At 40.8% G+C, this 13828-nt stretch overlaps 1 protein-coding gene across 1 annotated transcript in view; it reads left to right on the top strand.

The window, feature by feature from the left end:
• The first annotated feature begins 2259 nt into the window (after positions 1-2259).
• Positions 2260-13828, top strand: part of AGPS (alkylglycerone phosphate synthase) — a 147331-nt gene continuing 135762 nt past the window's right edge. The window contains exon 1 of the mRNA XM_027865917.1: positions 2260-2531. Coding sequence (XP_027721718.1) covers positions 2275-2531 — 257 coding nt within the window. The 5' untranslated portion in view covers positions 2260-2274. The remainder of the gene's footprint in view (positions 2532-13828) is intronic.

The following is a 13828-nucleotide window of genomic DNA, read 5'->3' as shown; positions in this document are numbered from 1 at the left end:
AACATAGTAGGGTGTTCCGGCAGCAAAGGAGTGACCTCCAGTAGGTCTATATAGTGCTGTTCGTTTTTTTCTGAAAGGAATCTATTCAATATTCTATCTTTAAAGCCTTTCCCATTTCTCCTCCAATGAAAAATGTCTCACCTATGCATTAGCCCAACTACTGTTTAATGCAGAGGTTCCCAAATTTATTTGGCCTACTGCCCCCTTTAAAAAAAATTACTCAGCCTCCCCCCCCAGAAATCTACTTTATTAAAACTTTAATGTTTTTTATTTGCATCATTTCAAAAAAAATGACATTTAAAAAAAAATGACGCATCTTAAACTGAATAATTTATTGTAATTTGTGGTTTCTTCCTGCATTGAAATTTTGATGATGCAATATTGCATCACGTAACCATATACTATCATGTTGTAAAAAAGTCATTACACACACACACGCATGCTGGAATTCCCAACAACGCACGACACACTAGCTCGCCAACACTTTCTTGTTAAGACTTGTTGGTGAACTTGACCACTGTTTAGTTATAACTTGCATTTTGCATGTTTATTTGGAAAATAATGTCATCACTATGACTTTAACCTTGTTACACAACAGATGAAATACGTATGCATGGTTTTTCAAAATTTTATCTTCTATTCTTTTCCTATGCTTCCACCACCCCCTTATTTTTGTTCAATGCCCAGCAATTGCACCTGAGGCTACTACCACACCCCACACCCCCTCCCCAATTGGTCCAGGGTGTGGTATTGCCCACTTTGGGAACCTCTGGAACAAAGGCTAGTGTTGCTTCATCAACATAGTATGGTTTGGAAGATCATTTAAGAGCATCTTCAATATATGGAATCTGTGGATTTCCTCAATGCTCTCTTGTCCTTTGCAGACTCAGAAAATGCAGGGTAAAGGTAGCTAGCCTGTGGTCATGGGGGAGGATGAAGGGAGTGTGGGGCAGTTGGGAGGACAAAAAAATACATAGCTACAAAAAAACTGTAAAATTCTATCACCTCGGTATTCTAGAGCGTGAAGTAGAATCCTAAAAGTTTGCAAATAATCTGTGAGAGCTATCTTTCTAAAGAATGGTGTTGATGCAATCTAAAACATTTAGAAATTATAGATTTAAAAACGACTAGCAAAACCAATTAAATATGCAAAAACAAGGAATAAAATTGTAAACTCCCTTAATGTGTGATAAATATTTAACGGGAATCTAATTAGTAAACAACAAATAGACATACACATTTGCTTTCATTTCTGAGTCAATCTGAAGACCGGGGTCTGTGGCCTTTGCTTTTTTTTTCCTTCATGTAGTTGTGCTCAAGGTGTTTGTCAAATTAGTCGATAAGCATTTATTAATCAATCAATAAACATTTATTAAGCGCTTAATACACGCCAGGCATCCTGCTTAGGGTTGGGATACAAAACCAGGTGAAAGCCAGTCCTGCCCCTAAGGAGCTTACAGTCTAATAGGGGACATAACATGGAAATATACACAAAGCAAGCAACATACAGGATAAAGAGGAAATAATTAGCAGAGCACTAGAACCAAGAAGGGTTAGGGAAAGCTTCCTGTAGAAAATTAGTAGGCTAAAGTTTACTGTATACCAAGCACTGACCTGAGCACTCACACAAAGAAAGGCAAAAACAGCCCCTTCCCTCCAGGACCTCACATTCTCACGGAGGAGACAAAACACGAAAATCACCAGACATATATACTACATAGAGAGCAAACGGAAGGTAATCTGAGCAGCGACGGCGCTAGCAGCTGGGAAGATCAGGGAAGGCCTGCACAAGGCGGCATCTGAGCTGGGTCTCAAAGGAAACCAAGCCAGAGCCTGCAATGTGGAGGGGACGAATTTTGGGCCTGGGGAACAGCCAAGGCAAAGGCTGGGAGATAGGAGACGGCCGAAAACATCCTCATTTCAAAGAAAAGAATTCTTGCCCTCATCGGGGGAAAAAAGACTTTACTGGTCAACGCTAAAGAGATGTGCCACGACTGGAAAGTTTCCCTGAGATTTGGGAGAGCCAGGGTCGTGCTGCGCAAATGCTGGAGCCGCCGGTTCACCTGTTACCACCTCGGGCGGCGGCACGTGGGCCGGCATCGCCAGCCGCCAGCCCCCACCCGCCCCCGCGCGTGCGCGCGACTCACCTGCCTCGGGGGCGCGAGGCGGGCGGGGCGCCCGCTGCCCCTGACGCCGCGGTGGCTGCTGGGATGCGCCACAGCGAATGACCTTTCACCTGCGCCCAGCAGCCTCGGGCTGCACAAGGCGGAAGCCATGGCGGAGGCAGCGGCAGCCGCGGCGGCTGGCAGGGCGGGCTCCAGCACGAGCTCGTTCCCGGAGCGGGAGCGGGAGCGGGACTGCGCCAGCCGGAGGCTTCGGGTTCTCTCGGGCCATCTGCGGGGCCGGGCCCCGGCGGCGCTCGTTCTCAGCGAGTGCAGAGGCCGGGCCCCGGCGGCGGCGGCGGCGGCGGCAGCAGCCCCGACAGCGGCTCCGCCTGCGGCTCCCGAGTCCAGCAGCATCCCCAAGAAACGGTAGGTAGCGGCGGCGGGGCCGGGGTCAGGAGCCCGGGAGATGGAAGTAAGGGCCGCGAAGAGAGACAAGCCCGCGCGGTGACAGGCAGACCCGGGGGCCCCGGGCCAGCTGGCCGGGGGCAGCCACATCCTGGGGTGCGGGCAGGTGGACCCCGGGCTGCCCAGCCTGGCCTCGGCTTTGGGGTCGAGGATGGCTAACCGGACCATCTTGGGCTTGGTTGGGGCGGGGGGACATGCTGGGCTGGACCTCTGGCTGTGTCCGGCTGGGGTCTGAGACCTGGGGCCACCTTGGGCTTGTTCGGGGCTGGGGTGGTTGTGGACTCGGGGCCAGCCAGGTAGTGCAGTGGACCTTGGAGGCAGGAAGATCTGAGTTCAAATCCATCATAAGACTTTGAAGCAAGATTCTGATCAAGTTATTTGACTTGTGCTTGCCTTAGTTTCCTCAACTGTATAATGGAGAAAGTAATAGTACCTCTCTCACAGGGTTGTGAAGATCAAATGAGATGACATTTGTAAAGCGCTTGGCACATGGTAGGAAGTTAATAAATGCTTATTTCCTTCCTATTTCCCTCCTTCCCCTGTGTTGGAGCTGGGGAGTCGTTGTGGAGGAATTACTATCCAGAGTCTGTGGGGGATCTGGGCCCTGGAGGATTTGGGGGCACTTAGGGCTGTGGGTGAACTAGGTTATACTGATTTCCTATAGTTGGGGTTCCTGGAGTTTACCATGAGAAGTGTCCAAAGGATATTTGTCTGCCTATCATGGAACCATTGTGGTAAGAGAGACCCTGCTTTTTCTTTTTTTTTCCCTTTTTTTTTTTTCTTAGAGTAACAGACCTTGATCTGGTAGGTAATGGCCTGGGAAGGGGATGTACTTAGACTACTTAGTCCTCTGATGGTGAATAATGGGGCTAGTGGAGAAAAATATTGTATTCTAACCATGACCTGTTCTCTGCCTTTTATTGGGGATGAATTTTGAATTGAAGAGAACAGAAGCAGAAGCAGTGATCTGGGGCTCTTAGTTTCTATTGGAGGAGATGGCTACAGGGGACTTTGAAATCTGTCGGATGGTTTGGTGGAAGATAGAACCTGGGAGTCTATGAAGAATGGATGTAGGAAAATTTTGGTTTCTTTGAGTTTTCTCAAGGAATGGAGTCAGGGCTGCAATGGGGACCCCTGATACAGGGGATCAACTAGGGTGGCTATATTCAGGTCTTTCAGAGGCATAATGGAGTACCTAATGTTTGTAGTCTTATGCTTTTCAGAGTATTTTCACATAGGTTGTCTCATTTCATACTAACAAAAACTATGTTAAATAGGGGCACAGGTTATGTCATTATGATTGGACTTTGTTGGAGGAACCTTGACCTAGAATTGGGAAAGGGATGCACACATAAATAGGGGACCCTGGTTTTTTATTAGGAAATGTGTATACCCAGTGGGGATAATGGATTCAAGTTTCAAAGTGTAGATATGACCCCTGGTTAAAGACTATTAAATCTGTGGTGACCTGGTTAACTTGTCATAGATTTTCCTTCATTCAGATTTCCATAACTTTTTTTACTTCATTTCCTTCCCTGTGAGCCCTAGGGAGTGTCTTTTTGGTACCTGATAATTTGTATTAGTTAGCTAGTGGCAAAAACCAATTATATAAAAGTTTTGTGAGGTTTGACTCAGTTGGTGATGATTCACATTTAATCAACTTTTCTAATCATTCTCTGTGACTGGGGACACTAGATGTTGAGCCCAAATCAGGTGTGTGGCTTGGGGTTAAATATTGTATAGTAAAAAGTATTCTGGACTTTGGTCTAAAGAAACCTGGGTATGAATTGCTTTTCTGCTACTGGCTCAAATTCTGCCTCCTGACATTTACCAGATTTGTGACCATAGGCCGGTCATTTAACCTCTCAATCTCAATTTCTTCATCGGTAAAATAGAGGTAATAGGTTCACTACCTGTCTCAGGGGCATTGTAAATTTTAAAATGCTTTAGAAATATGAGCTATGTAAATGTGAGTTACTATTGTTGTTCCATGTGAGCTATTTTTGTAGATTATTTGTGATGAATCAAGGCCACCATCCACTGCCCTACTGGGTCCTAGGCTATTAATTAGTAGAGCCAAGCCAGAAGGGGATCAGGACTGATGATGGAACAAGACAAAGTGAGCTTGTGTATGTATGTTTGAGTGTGATTGTGTTTTAATGCCAAAACCAAATTATCTTTAGGTTTATTCATTGTTTTGTGTTAACTGAAACTTTTCTCCCTTCTGTTGGCATGAATAATCAAGTTAAACCTTTGTGTTCTTACTGCTTTATCTGGTTACTAGCTATGGTTAAATTTATCTTAGACTAGCAATGATGGCTTCTTCTGTGAATTCTCATCTTTTTTTGTTTTTTGTATTTTGCTCACATAGCATATCATCAGAATCACTGAACAGTTTGGAAAAGGCAGCATTGTGTGGTGGATAGATTGTTGGATTCAGAGTCTGGAGGTCAGGTTCTAATTTTGCCAATCTGTCTATCTGTATGATTCAAAGCAAGTAACTTTACTTCTCTTGTCCTCAGTTTGCTCATCTGTAAAATGAAGCAGTTGGACTCAGTCTCTGAAGTTCCTTTTATTTTTTTTATTTTTATTTTTTAATTTTAGGCAATTGGGGTTAAGTGACTTTCCCAGGGTCACACAGCTAGTAAGTGTCAAGTGTTTGGTCTGAGGCCGGATTTGAACTCTGTTCCTCCTGACTTCAGGGCTGGTGCTCTATCCACTGTGCACCTAGCTGCCTCCACTGAAGTCCCTTTTAGCCCTCATCATCTATATTTGCAAGCTTATTGAACAATTCCAGTTTGCTTGTCTTTTACAGTAGTGATCAGTGATAGTGATCCAATTACCTCTCCTCAGGTCCCATAAATTTGTACTTGGTTGAAATGTTGGGCAGAGTTTCTGGATTGTCAGACTCCTTCTAGTCCTTCTCTGATTCTTTACCGTGTCTAAAAGTACCTCCTGTTCTTTGGCAAAGGGACTGGTTCTTTTTTTGCAACCTTCATTGTCAATTGTTTTTTGGTAGTTATTCTTTCCATTTGCATTGTTGTGGGTGGTCATTTTTTATATTGTTTACTTGGTTCTGATTACTTTAGTTTGCATCAGTTCATGTAAATCTTTCCGTAATTGTTTGTGTTCATTGTGTTTATTGTTTCTTATAGCACAGTAATGTTCCATTAGATTCATGTGCCACAATTTGTTTAGCCATTCTTCAGTCTATAAGGCATCTGTCTACTTTGTTGACAGTCATTTACTACTACAAAAATGGTGCTATAAATATTTAGATATATATTGAGCCTTTCTTTTTGTCAAGTCCTTCTTGGGGTTTATGCATATCAATGGATTCTCTAAGTCGAGGGTTATAGACATTTTAATCACTTTATTTGTCCAATTCCAAATTGCTTTCCAGAATGGTTGTACTAATTCACTGCTTGATCAACAATTCATTAGTGAGGGCTATTGAATTCTACTTATACTTTAACCCTTATTTTCTAGAAAGCTGAAAATTTTCAGACATCACAATATATAATTTTAGCCTATAAGAGTGAGAGCATTACCTAAAAAAATTTCCTTCTGTAAAAACACACTTTCTTTGAAATAATCAATACTTAAATATCTTGGAACAGATGGGCTTTATGGGGGTTTCTTTTGGAAGATGTACTGAACTATGATACTTTAAATTTCAAATCTTAACTTGAAGCCTCCCTTTACTATATAGTTTAGTTTAATTTAACAGCGTTTATTAAATGCCTACTATGTGTAGAACCCTGTGTAGGATGCTAGATGTGATACAAAGTTTAATTTAGATACTGTCTCTGTTCTCATGAGGTTTGTAGTTTAATGCTTCATGTAGAAAATTTGCCCACTTTTTAGGCAGTTACTTCCCTTCTCTTCTTCAGAACCATAGAATCCAAGAGATGCAAAGAACATCAGTGATTATCTGGTCCATCTCATGCCTTAAACAATTCCATTACACAGATTATCCTGCTTCTGTTTGATTGCTTAGATGGAGAGCTCACTACTTTTGGAATAGATTATTTTGCTTTTGAATCTCTTTAATTGTTAAATATTTCCATTATATCTGAGTGCTAACTCTTTCTAAGTTGTAGATCTTAGTTGTGGATCTTGCTCTTAGTTCTGTCCTTTGGAACCAAGCAAAGCAAGTCTAGTCTCTTGTTAAACTAACAGTCCTTCAGATAATTTGAAGATAGCCAATCATGTTCTCTCTTAAATGTCTTCTCTGTGGTAAATATTCTTAATTCATAGTATCATTGCTTTAGAGCTGGAAGAGGTTTTAGAGGCCATTTTATAGATGAGGAAAGTGAGGTCCAGGGATGTTAGTTCTTAGCTAAGGTCATATTAGTAAGGGTCAGCGATAGAATTTAAACAACTGGGTTCTCTGACTCTAAAGCCAGAGCTCTTTCTACTGTATCATGCTGCTTTACAAGTTTAACTTGGTCCCAGTCCTTCTTACCATTTTGGTTTCTCTCTGTTGGACAAAACTCAGCTTGCTGATGTTATTGCTAAAATATGGTGCCTAGAACTTGCATAGTGTTCCAGGTGTGGCCTGAAAAGGTTAAAGTAGAGTAGAATTGAAAAGTTAATGCCCTGGCTAATACATACTCACTAATATAGCCCAGGATTGAGTTAGGTTTTTTGGCTAATTCAGTATATCTTTTGTTGGCTGATTGAACTTATAGTCAGCCTGAAAAATCCCATGTCTTTTTTAACAGAAACTGTCATCTATTTTTCCTCAAATCATGTATTCATGCAGTTTATTTTTTTTCCAAGTGTAGGATTTCATATTTATTCTTGTTATATTTCATCATGTAGGCATAATTTACAGATGAGGAAATTTCTGTAAGTGGAATCACCATCAAATTCCATAGTTAGTTTACATTATTGTTTTGAACCGTGTGTGTGTGTGTGTGTGTGTGTGTGTGTGTTGCATACATGCAAAATATTACATGATCCTTCTTGCCAGTTTGAACTTTATAGTCTAAGAAATAAGACAAAACATAAATTCAGAAGGTAAGTTAGTTTAAAAATTCCTTTTGTGAGTAAGCTAATTGTCTTGGTGGAAAAGAACAATGTGGGGGCAGCTAGGTGGCGCAGTGGATAGAGCACCGGCCCTGGAGTCAGGAGGACCTGAGTTCAAATCCAGTCTCAGACACATAACACTCACTAGCTGTGTGACCCTGGGCAAGTCACTTAACCCCAATTGCCTCACTACCACAAAAAAAAAAAAAAGAACAATGTGAGGGAGGAGTAGTTTGGGGGAATGTAGAACAAAGAAAGAACGGGAGAATTTCTTAATTTCTTTCCAGTTCTAAATCATATAATTTTATAATTAAAACTTAACTTGAGGTCTTTTCCCTTCCCTAAAACCAACTTCTCTGCAAATCTAGTTTCTTCTCTGCTTCTCTATTTCTGTCAGTTCAGTCACCAATCTCATGGTCCCTGTGCTTTGATGCTATCCTTTAATTTCTCATTTCCTTTTCCTCTCCCATTCCAATTAGGCATTAAGTGCTGTTCATTTCTCTTCAGAAATTTCTCTCATATCCTTTGTGGATGCAAGGTTTATCCAAAAGACCTTGGATTTGTAGTTGAGAACCTGAGTTTAAATTATACCTTTACTACTTGTGACTTTGGGAAATCCACGTAAACTTTCTCTCCCACAGTTTCTTCATCTGTAAAATGAAGAGGTTGGGTTAGATGATCTCTAAAGACCCTAATATTCCCTGATTGCTTCTAATTTACAATAGTTTCACCTAGAGCCTTTCATTTCATGTTATTAGTCCCTCTTGGGTAATCTTGTATGTAGAGTCTCCTTCTCTGGTCTATTTTTGAGGTTGGTCTTCCTAAAACAGGCTTTATCAAACTATATTTTAATAAGGTATCTGAAATATGCACTACTTGCTGCCCTTTCTTTGTGTCCTCAGCATAGAGGCTTTCATAAGAGCCCAGGAGAGCAGATAGCCAAGGCTAAAGAAATAAGAACCTTTTGGTAGTAAAAATTTCTTGAGCCATTAGACCTTACTGAGGACGGGTGCTGTTTCTTAGATATGTGATTCAATCACATTGTCCTAAAACATGATTTTACGTATTTTCGTTTTGTACTCTAAGTATTCCTTGACTGCCAAATAAGTCTGTCCTTGTTTTTCCTGGCATTAAAAGCTCTCTGTTATTCACCCCCTCAATAATGCATGATGCTCTACGTAGTTTCCTAACTTTAGCTTGTAGTGTATTGTTGAAAACTTCTCTTTCTGTTGTGTTACCCAAATTGTCAAGGAAAAGTAGTATGTTGGACAATTAGTACCCCCTACTACTTCTAGATCAAATTGTTGTTCAATTTTTTCTGTCATGTCTGAGTCTTTGTGACCCCATTTTGGATTTTCTTGGCAAGGTACTGGAGTGATTTGCCATGTCCTTCTCCAGCTCATTTTACAGAGGAAGAAACTGAGGCAGAGTTAAGTGACTTGCCCAGGGTCACACAGCTAGTTAGTGTCTGAGGCCAGATTTGAAATCTTAAGATGAGTGTTTCTGACTCCAGGCCTGGTGCTCTGTCTGCTGCGCCCAATCTTGACTAACCCCGTGTAAATAGGAGTCTTTTCTATGACAGACCTAACAAGTAGATTTCTAAGCTTTGTCTGAAGAGCTCCAGGAAAAGAGAACTTGCTACTCCAGGAGGCAGCTCTTCCTCTCTTCAGGCAGTTCTCATTGGTATGAAGCTTTTCCTTACTGAACCAAAATCTGTCTCTTATTAGTTGCACACATTTGTTCTAGTTCTGCCTTTTGTGGCAGTGCACCACAAGTCTAAACTCTTTTCAATGTGGTAGCATTTCAGGTGTGTGGAGACAATAAAAGTTTTTATCTTCTTCATGTTAAATAAACTCATTTTTGTCAATCAGTTGCTCTCACTCTCTAGTAAAACTCCAGTTCTTCAATGTCTTTTCAGAAATGTGTCACCCAGAAGTGAACACAATACTGCAGATATGGTCTGATCAGGACAGAGTGTGAGAATTTATCACTTCTCTTGTTCTGGACACAACATTTCTGTTAATGTAACCTCTAATTGCATTAGCTTTATGGTTGCCTTGTCAAATTGTTGATTCATTTATTTTGAGCTTATTGCCCACTAAGATTCTGAGGTCATTTTCATATTAGCACCTTTTCCCATAAGATTGTATTTTCCTCGAACCAGTTAATGACATTAATCATAGTCCACATGTACATCTAGGTAGTGGCATCATAGGGATGTGTGGCACAGATGCAGCTCTTAAAAGGGATTAGTCTGGATCAAAATGAAAAAACAAGCATATTAATAAAATTAAAAAATGTAGAGAGTACTCTCTGTTACTTTATTAGTTATCACCATAATACTCTTAAAATTAGTTTTTTTTCAATGAGCAAAAATTAATCTTTTGTTGTGTGTGGGGGGGCAGGTGGCAGGGAAGAAAAACAACATAATGCAAAACAAATTCCACAAAGTTAGAAGTGGTTTGAATTAACAGAATTTTAGAACTTGAAGGAACCTTAGAGATTATCAAACTAACCCACTTATTTAGTTTTTATTTTTGCCTGGACCATTAAATTCATTGATGTGGGGAGTGCCTGAGGAGGAACTTCTTTTGTCTTGCACACTCCTACTTTCTCTGCAATTGAGAGAATTGCCTAGGGTATTGAGAAGTGCTCAGGAACCATAGCCAAGATTTGTCAAGAGGCTGGAACGCATATCTCCTGACTTTGAGTCAAGTTCTTTCTCTACTATACCACAGTGCTTCTTCTAACCCTCTTGTTTTATAGGTAATGCAACTCTTGCAGGTCCAAGGTAAGAAGCCCAGGTTTCCAGATCAGGTTTGAACATGGAGCAAACCAGAGTTGGGTTCTAATGGGTGATCCTAAAGGACACGCCTAAGGAGATAATATTTGTAGCTGACATTTATATAATGCTTTAAGGTCTACAAAGTTTTTTACATATGTTATTTTATTTGAGCTTCACAACAATATTTTGAACTGGGTTTTATAAGTATTATCCTTAATTTATAGATGAAGAAATTGAGTCAAAGAGAGATAGGTCACTTAATCAACAAACGCTTAGTGTTTACTTAATGCTGGATAATGTGCTAGGCCAGGGAAGCAGTTACTTGCCCTCAAGGAACCTCCATTTAATTGGAGGATACAACTTGTACATAGGTATATTTAAAGTGATCTTGGTGGAGAGGACACTAACAGCTAGGGGGTGGGGGAGATTGGGAAAGATTTCAGAGGGGACACATGAAAAAAATCTGAAAGGAAATTAGGGAATAGAAGAAGAAGAGATGAGGGAGTGCATCCCAGGAATGGGGATAACCAGTAGGAAGTCAGAGAGATGGGAAATGGAGTGCTTCTCTATGAGTAGCAATGAGGAGACTAGTTTAATTACGCTGTAGAATATGTGAAGGGGAGTAAAGTATAAGGCACAGAAGGTAAGTTGGGCCAGGTTGTGATGTTCTTTAAATGACAAACAGGAATTTATATTTGCTCCTAGAACTAATAGGGAGCCACTGAAATTTATTGAGTAGGTTCACACAGCTGCTCGGTGTTAGAGGTTTGATTTGAACTTAGGTGTACCTGGCTCCAAGTCTAGCACTTTATGCAGGGGTGGGGACCTGTATCCTTGAAGTCACATGTGGCCCTTTAGGTCCTCAAGTGCGGCCTTTTGACTGGATCCAAACTTCACAGAACATGTCCCCTTCATAAAAAGATTTGTTCTGTGAAGTTTGGATTCAGTCAAAGGGCCACACTTGAGGACCTAGAGGGGCACATGTGGCTTCGAGGCCACAGGTTCCCCATCCCTGTATCCCATACTACTTCTCAAAAGAAATTTAGGTAAGTTATGTTTGAGCAGGCATCATACTATAGTGGTAAGTATTAGTCAGTCAGATAGCCCTGAAAACACTCCTGTGGGCACAGGCATCTTTTAGTACCTTTGTTAGTCTTTGCTTCTGACCTTGTTGTTTGTCCTGTCCTTTGTTCTCTAAGTGGACTGTGACATCGAGAAGGTGATGACATGACATGCAAGTGAATTGGATGTAAGTAAGGGAGGGCTGTGCAAAGTCACCAGCCTTACTTTCTCCTCCAGAGCCGTTTGGGTCCAGTTGCCAGATACAGATCAGGACAACTGGAGATGACCCCAGTCTCCTGACCTTATCGTTCAACTAAAGCAATTATCTTCAAAGTTACCAGTTGCCATATTCAGTCCTCATCCTTCTATGTCTTTCTGCAGCCTTTGACACTGTCATTCACTTTCTTCTCCTTGAAAACTCTTTTCATTTTAGGTTTTCATGAAACTGCTCTCTTTTGGTTCTTCTCTTACCTGTCTGCCTACTCCTTCTTAGTCTCCCTGTCTGGATCTTCATCCACATCATGTCTGATAATATGGATATCCCTCAGGACTCTGGGCCCTCTTCTTTTTTGCTTGGTGATCTTATCATTTCCCATGGTTTCATTTATCATCTTTATTAGATTATTCTCAAATCTGTTTGTCTAGCCCTAACATCTCACTTCACCTCTAGTCTTGACTGTCTATTGGATATCTTGAACTGGAAGTTTCATAGATATATTAAACTCAACATGTCTAAAATTAAAATTCATCTTTCCCCCTAAGCCTTTTTCTTTTCCCAATTATGGTGGAAGACACCACTGTCTTCCTAATCATCCTAGCTCCCAGCCTGTATGTCATCCTCAACACCTCACTCTTTTACCCCTTGTAAAATCAGTTGCCAAGTCCTGTTGTTTTTGTTAGCTCCCTGTTTCTCCCAGGATGAAATATAAAATTCTCTGGCTTTTAAAACCTTCCATAACCCAGCCCTTCTTACCTTTGTAGTTTTCTTACATCTTACTCTCCCTAGTATGCTCTTTGATCTACTGACACTGGCCTCTGGGCTCTTCTTTGCATAAGACGCTTGCATCTCAGCTCTGGACATTTTCACTGGTTGTCCCTTATCCCTGGAATTTCCTCCCTCTTCGTCTCTGCCTCCTGTCTTCCCTGGCTCTTTTCACATTTCAGCTAAAGTTTCAGCTTTTGCAAGAAGTGTTTCCTGGTCAGCCTTATCTTGGTATCTTCTCTCTCATATATTTCTATTTTAACCTTTGTATATCTTGTTGGTACATAATTGTTTGCATGTTGTCTCCCCTTAGATTGTGAATTGTTTGAGAGCAGAGATTATTTGTTGTCTTTCTTTGTATCCAGTACTTAGCATAGTGCCTGGCACATTAACTGCATGTTGACTTAGTTTCCATACTGATTCTCAGACTTGCTAACCAGCTCAGTTTAGATCCAACTGAACTGATTTATTTCAGTGTCTTTTGTTGTTCTCTTTATTAAGATAATTTATGATTATAACAATCAGCAGTTTGTCTTATAGCACCTTCTAATCACCAGCCCTTTTTAGCTGTCTTTTTATAATCTTAGGCCATGGAATTAGACTTATTTCTTGAATTCCTAAGAAATGGAACATGCTCACCCTCAAAGACGGCAAGGTCACTTTCTCCTAAGGTTCTAATCATTCCCACTTATTTCATTGACCAGTTGTTCTTATTTCTTAGAATTTAAGTTGTTTGCAACTCAGCTTGGTGCTTCCTCTGCCTTCTGAGAGAGGTGAAACGATTGAGTAGGTAATCACTTTTTAAAAATTGGTGGCTTTTAACAAAAGTGGAATTGACTGCCTTGGATTACCGGTAGTAGGACCTCCTCTTACTGGATGGTTTCAAGCAGAGGCTAGATGACTACTTGTCAGCAATATTCAAAAGATGCCTTGTGGTCAGGAAGGGGTTGAACTCAGTTGCCTTTTGTGTCCCCTTTAACTCTTAGATCACTTAGTATCATCTTTTATATATCATCCTTTTACCCCTTTATCCAGTCACTAAGTCTCTTCTGATTTTTCCTTTGGGTTGTTTCTCGTATTTCTCTTCAATTCCGTTGCCACTACTCTAGTGCTTTCTGTCTGAGATTCTCTCTCATTTACATTACATTACTCTTGTATGTATATTTTGTTTCTATATACTTCCACACTGGTAGAATGTGAGTTCCTTGAAGGCAGGGATTGTATTTTTGCTTTCTTTGTATACTCTATGCTTAACACAATGCCTGGTACATAGTAAGCTCTCAATACATGCTTGAATCCAGCCTACCTTTTCAGCCTTATTTTCCACTGCTCCTTTCCCCTTCTCTTATGCTAAATTGTTTTTTTTTTTTTTTAGCCAGAGTTTTTCTTCTTCTG

The sequence above is a fragment of the Vombatus ursinus genome, unplaced genomic scaffold (genome assembly GCF_900497805.2).
Source record: "Vombatus ursinus unplaced genomic scaffold, bare-nosed wombat genome assembly UNPS02014779.1, whole genome shotgun sequence".
NCBI lineage: Eukaryota > Metazoa > Chordata > Mammalia > Diprotodontia > Vombatidae > Vombatus > Vombatus ursinus.
The sequence above is the reverse complement of the archived record's forward strand: the minus strand, read 5'-3'. Positions and strand labels throughout refer to the sequence as shown.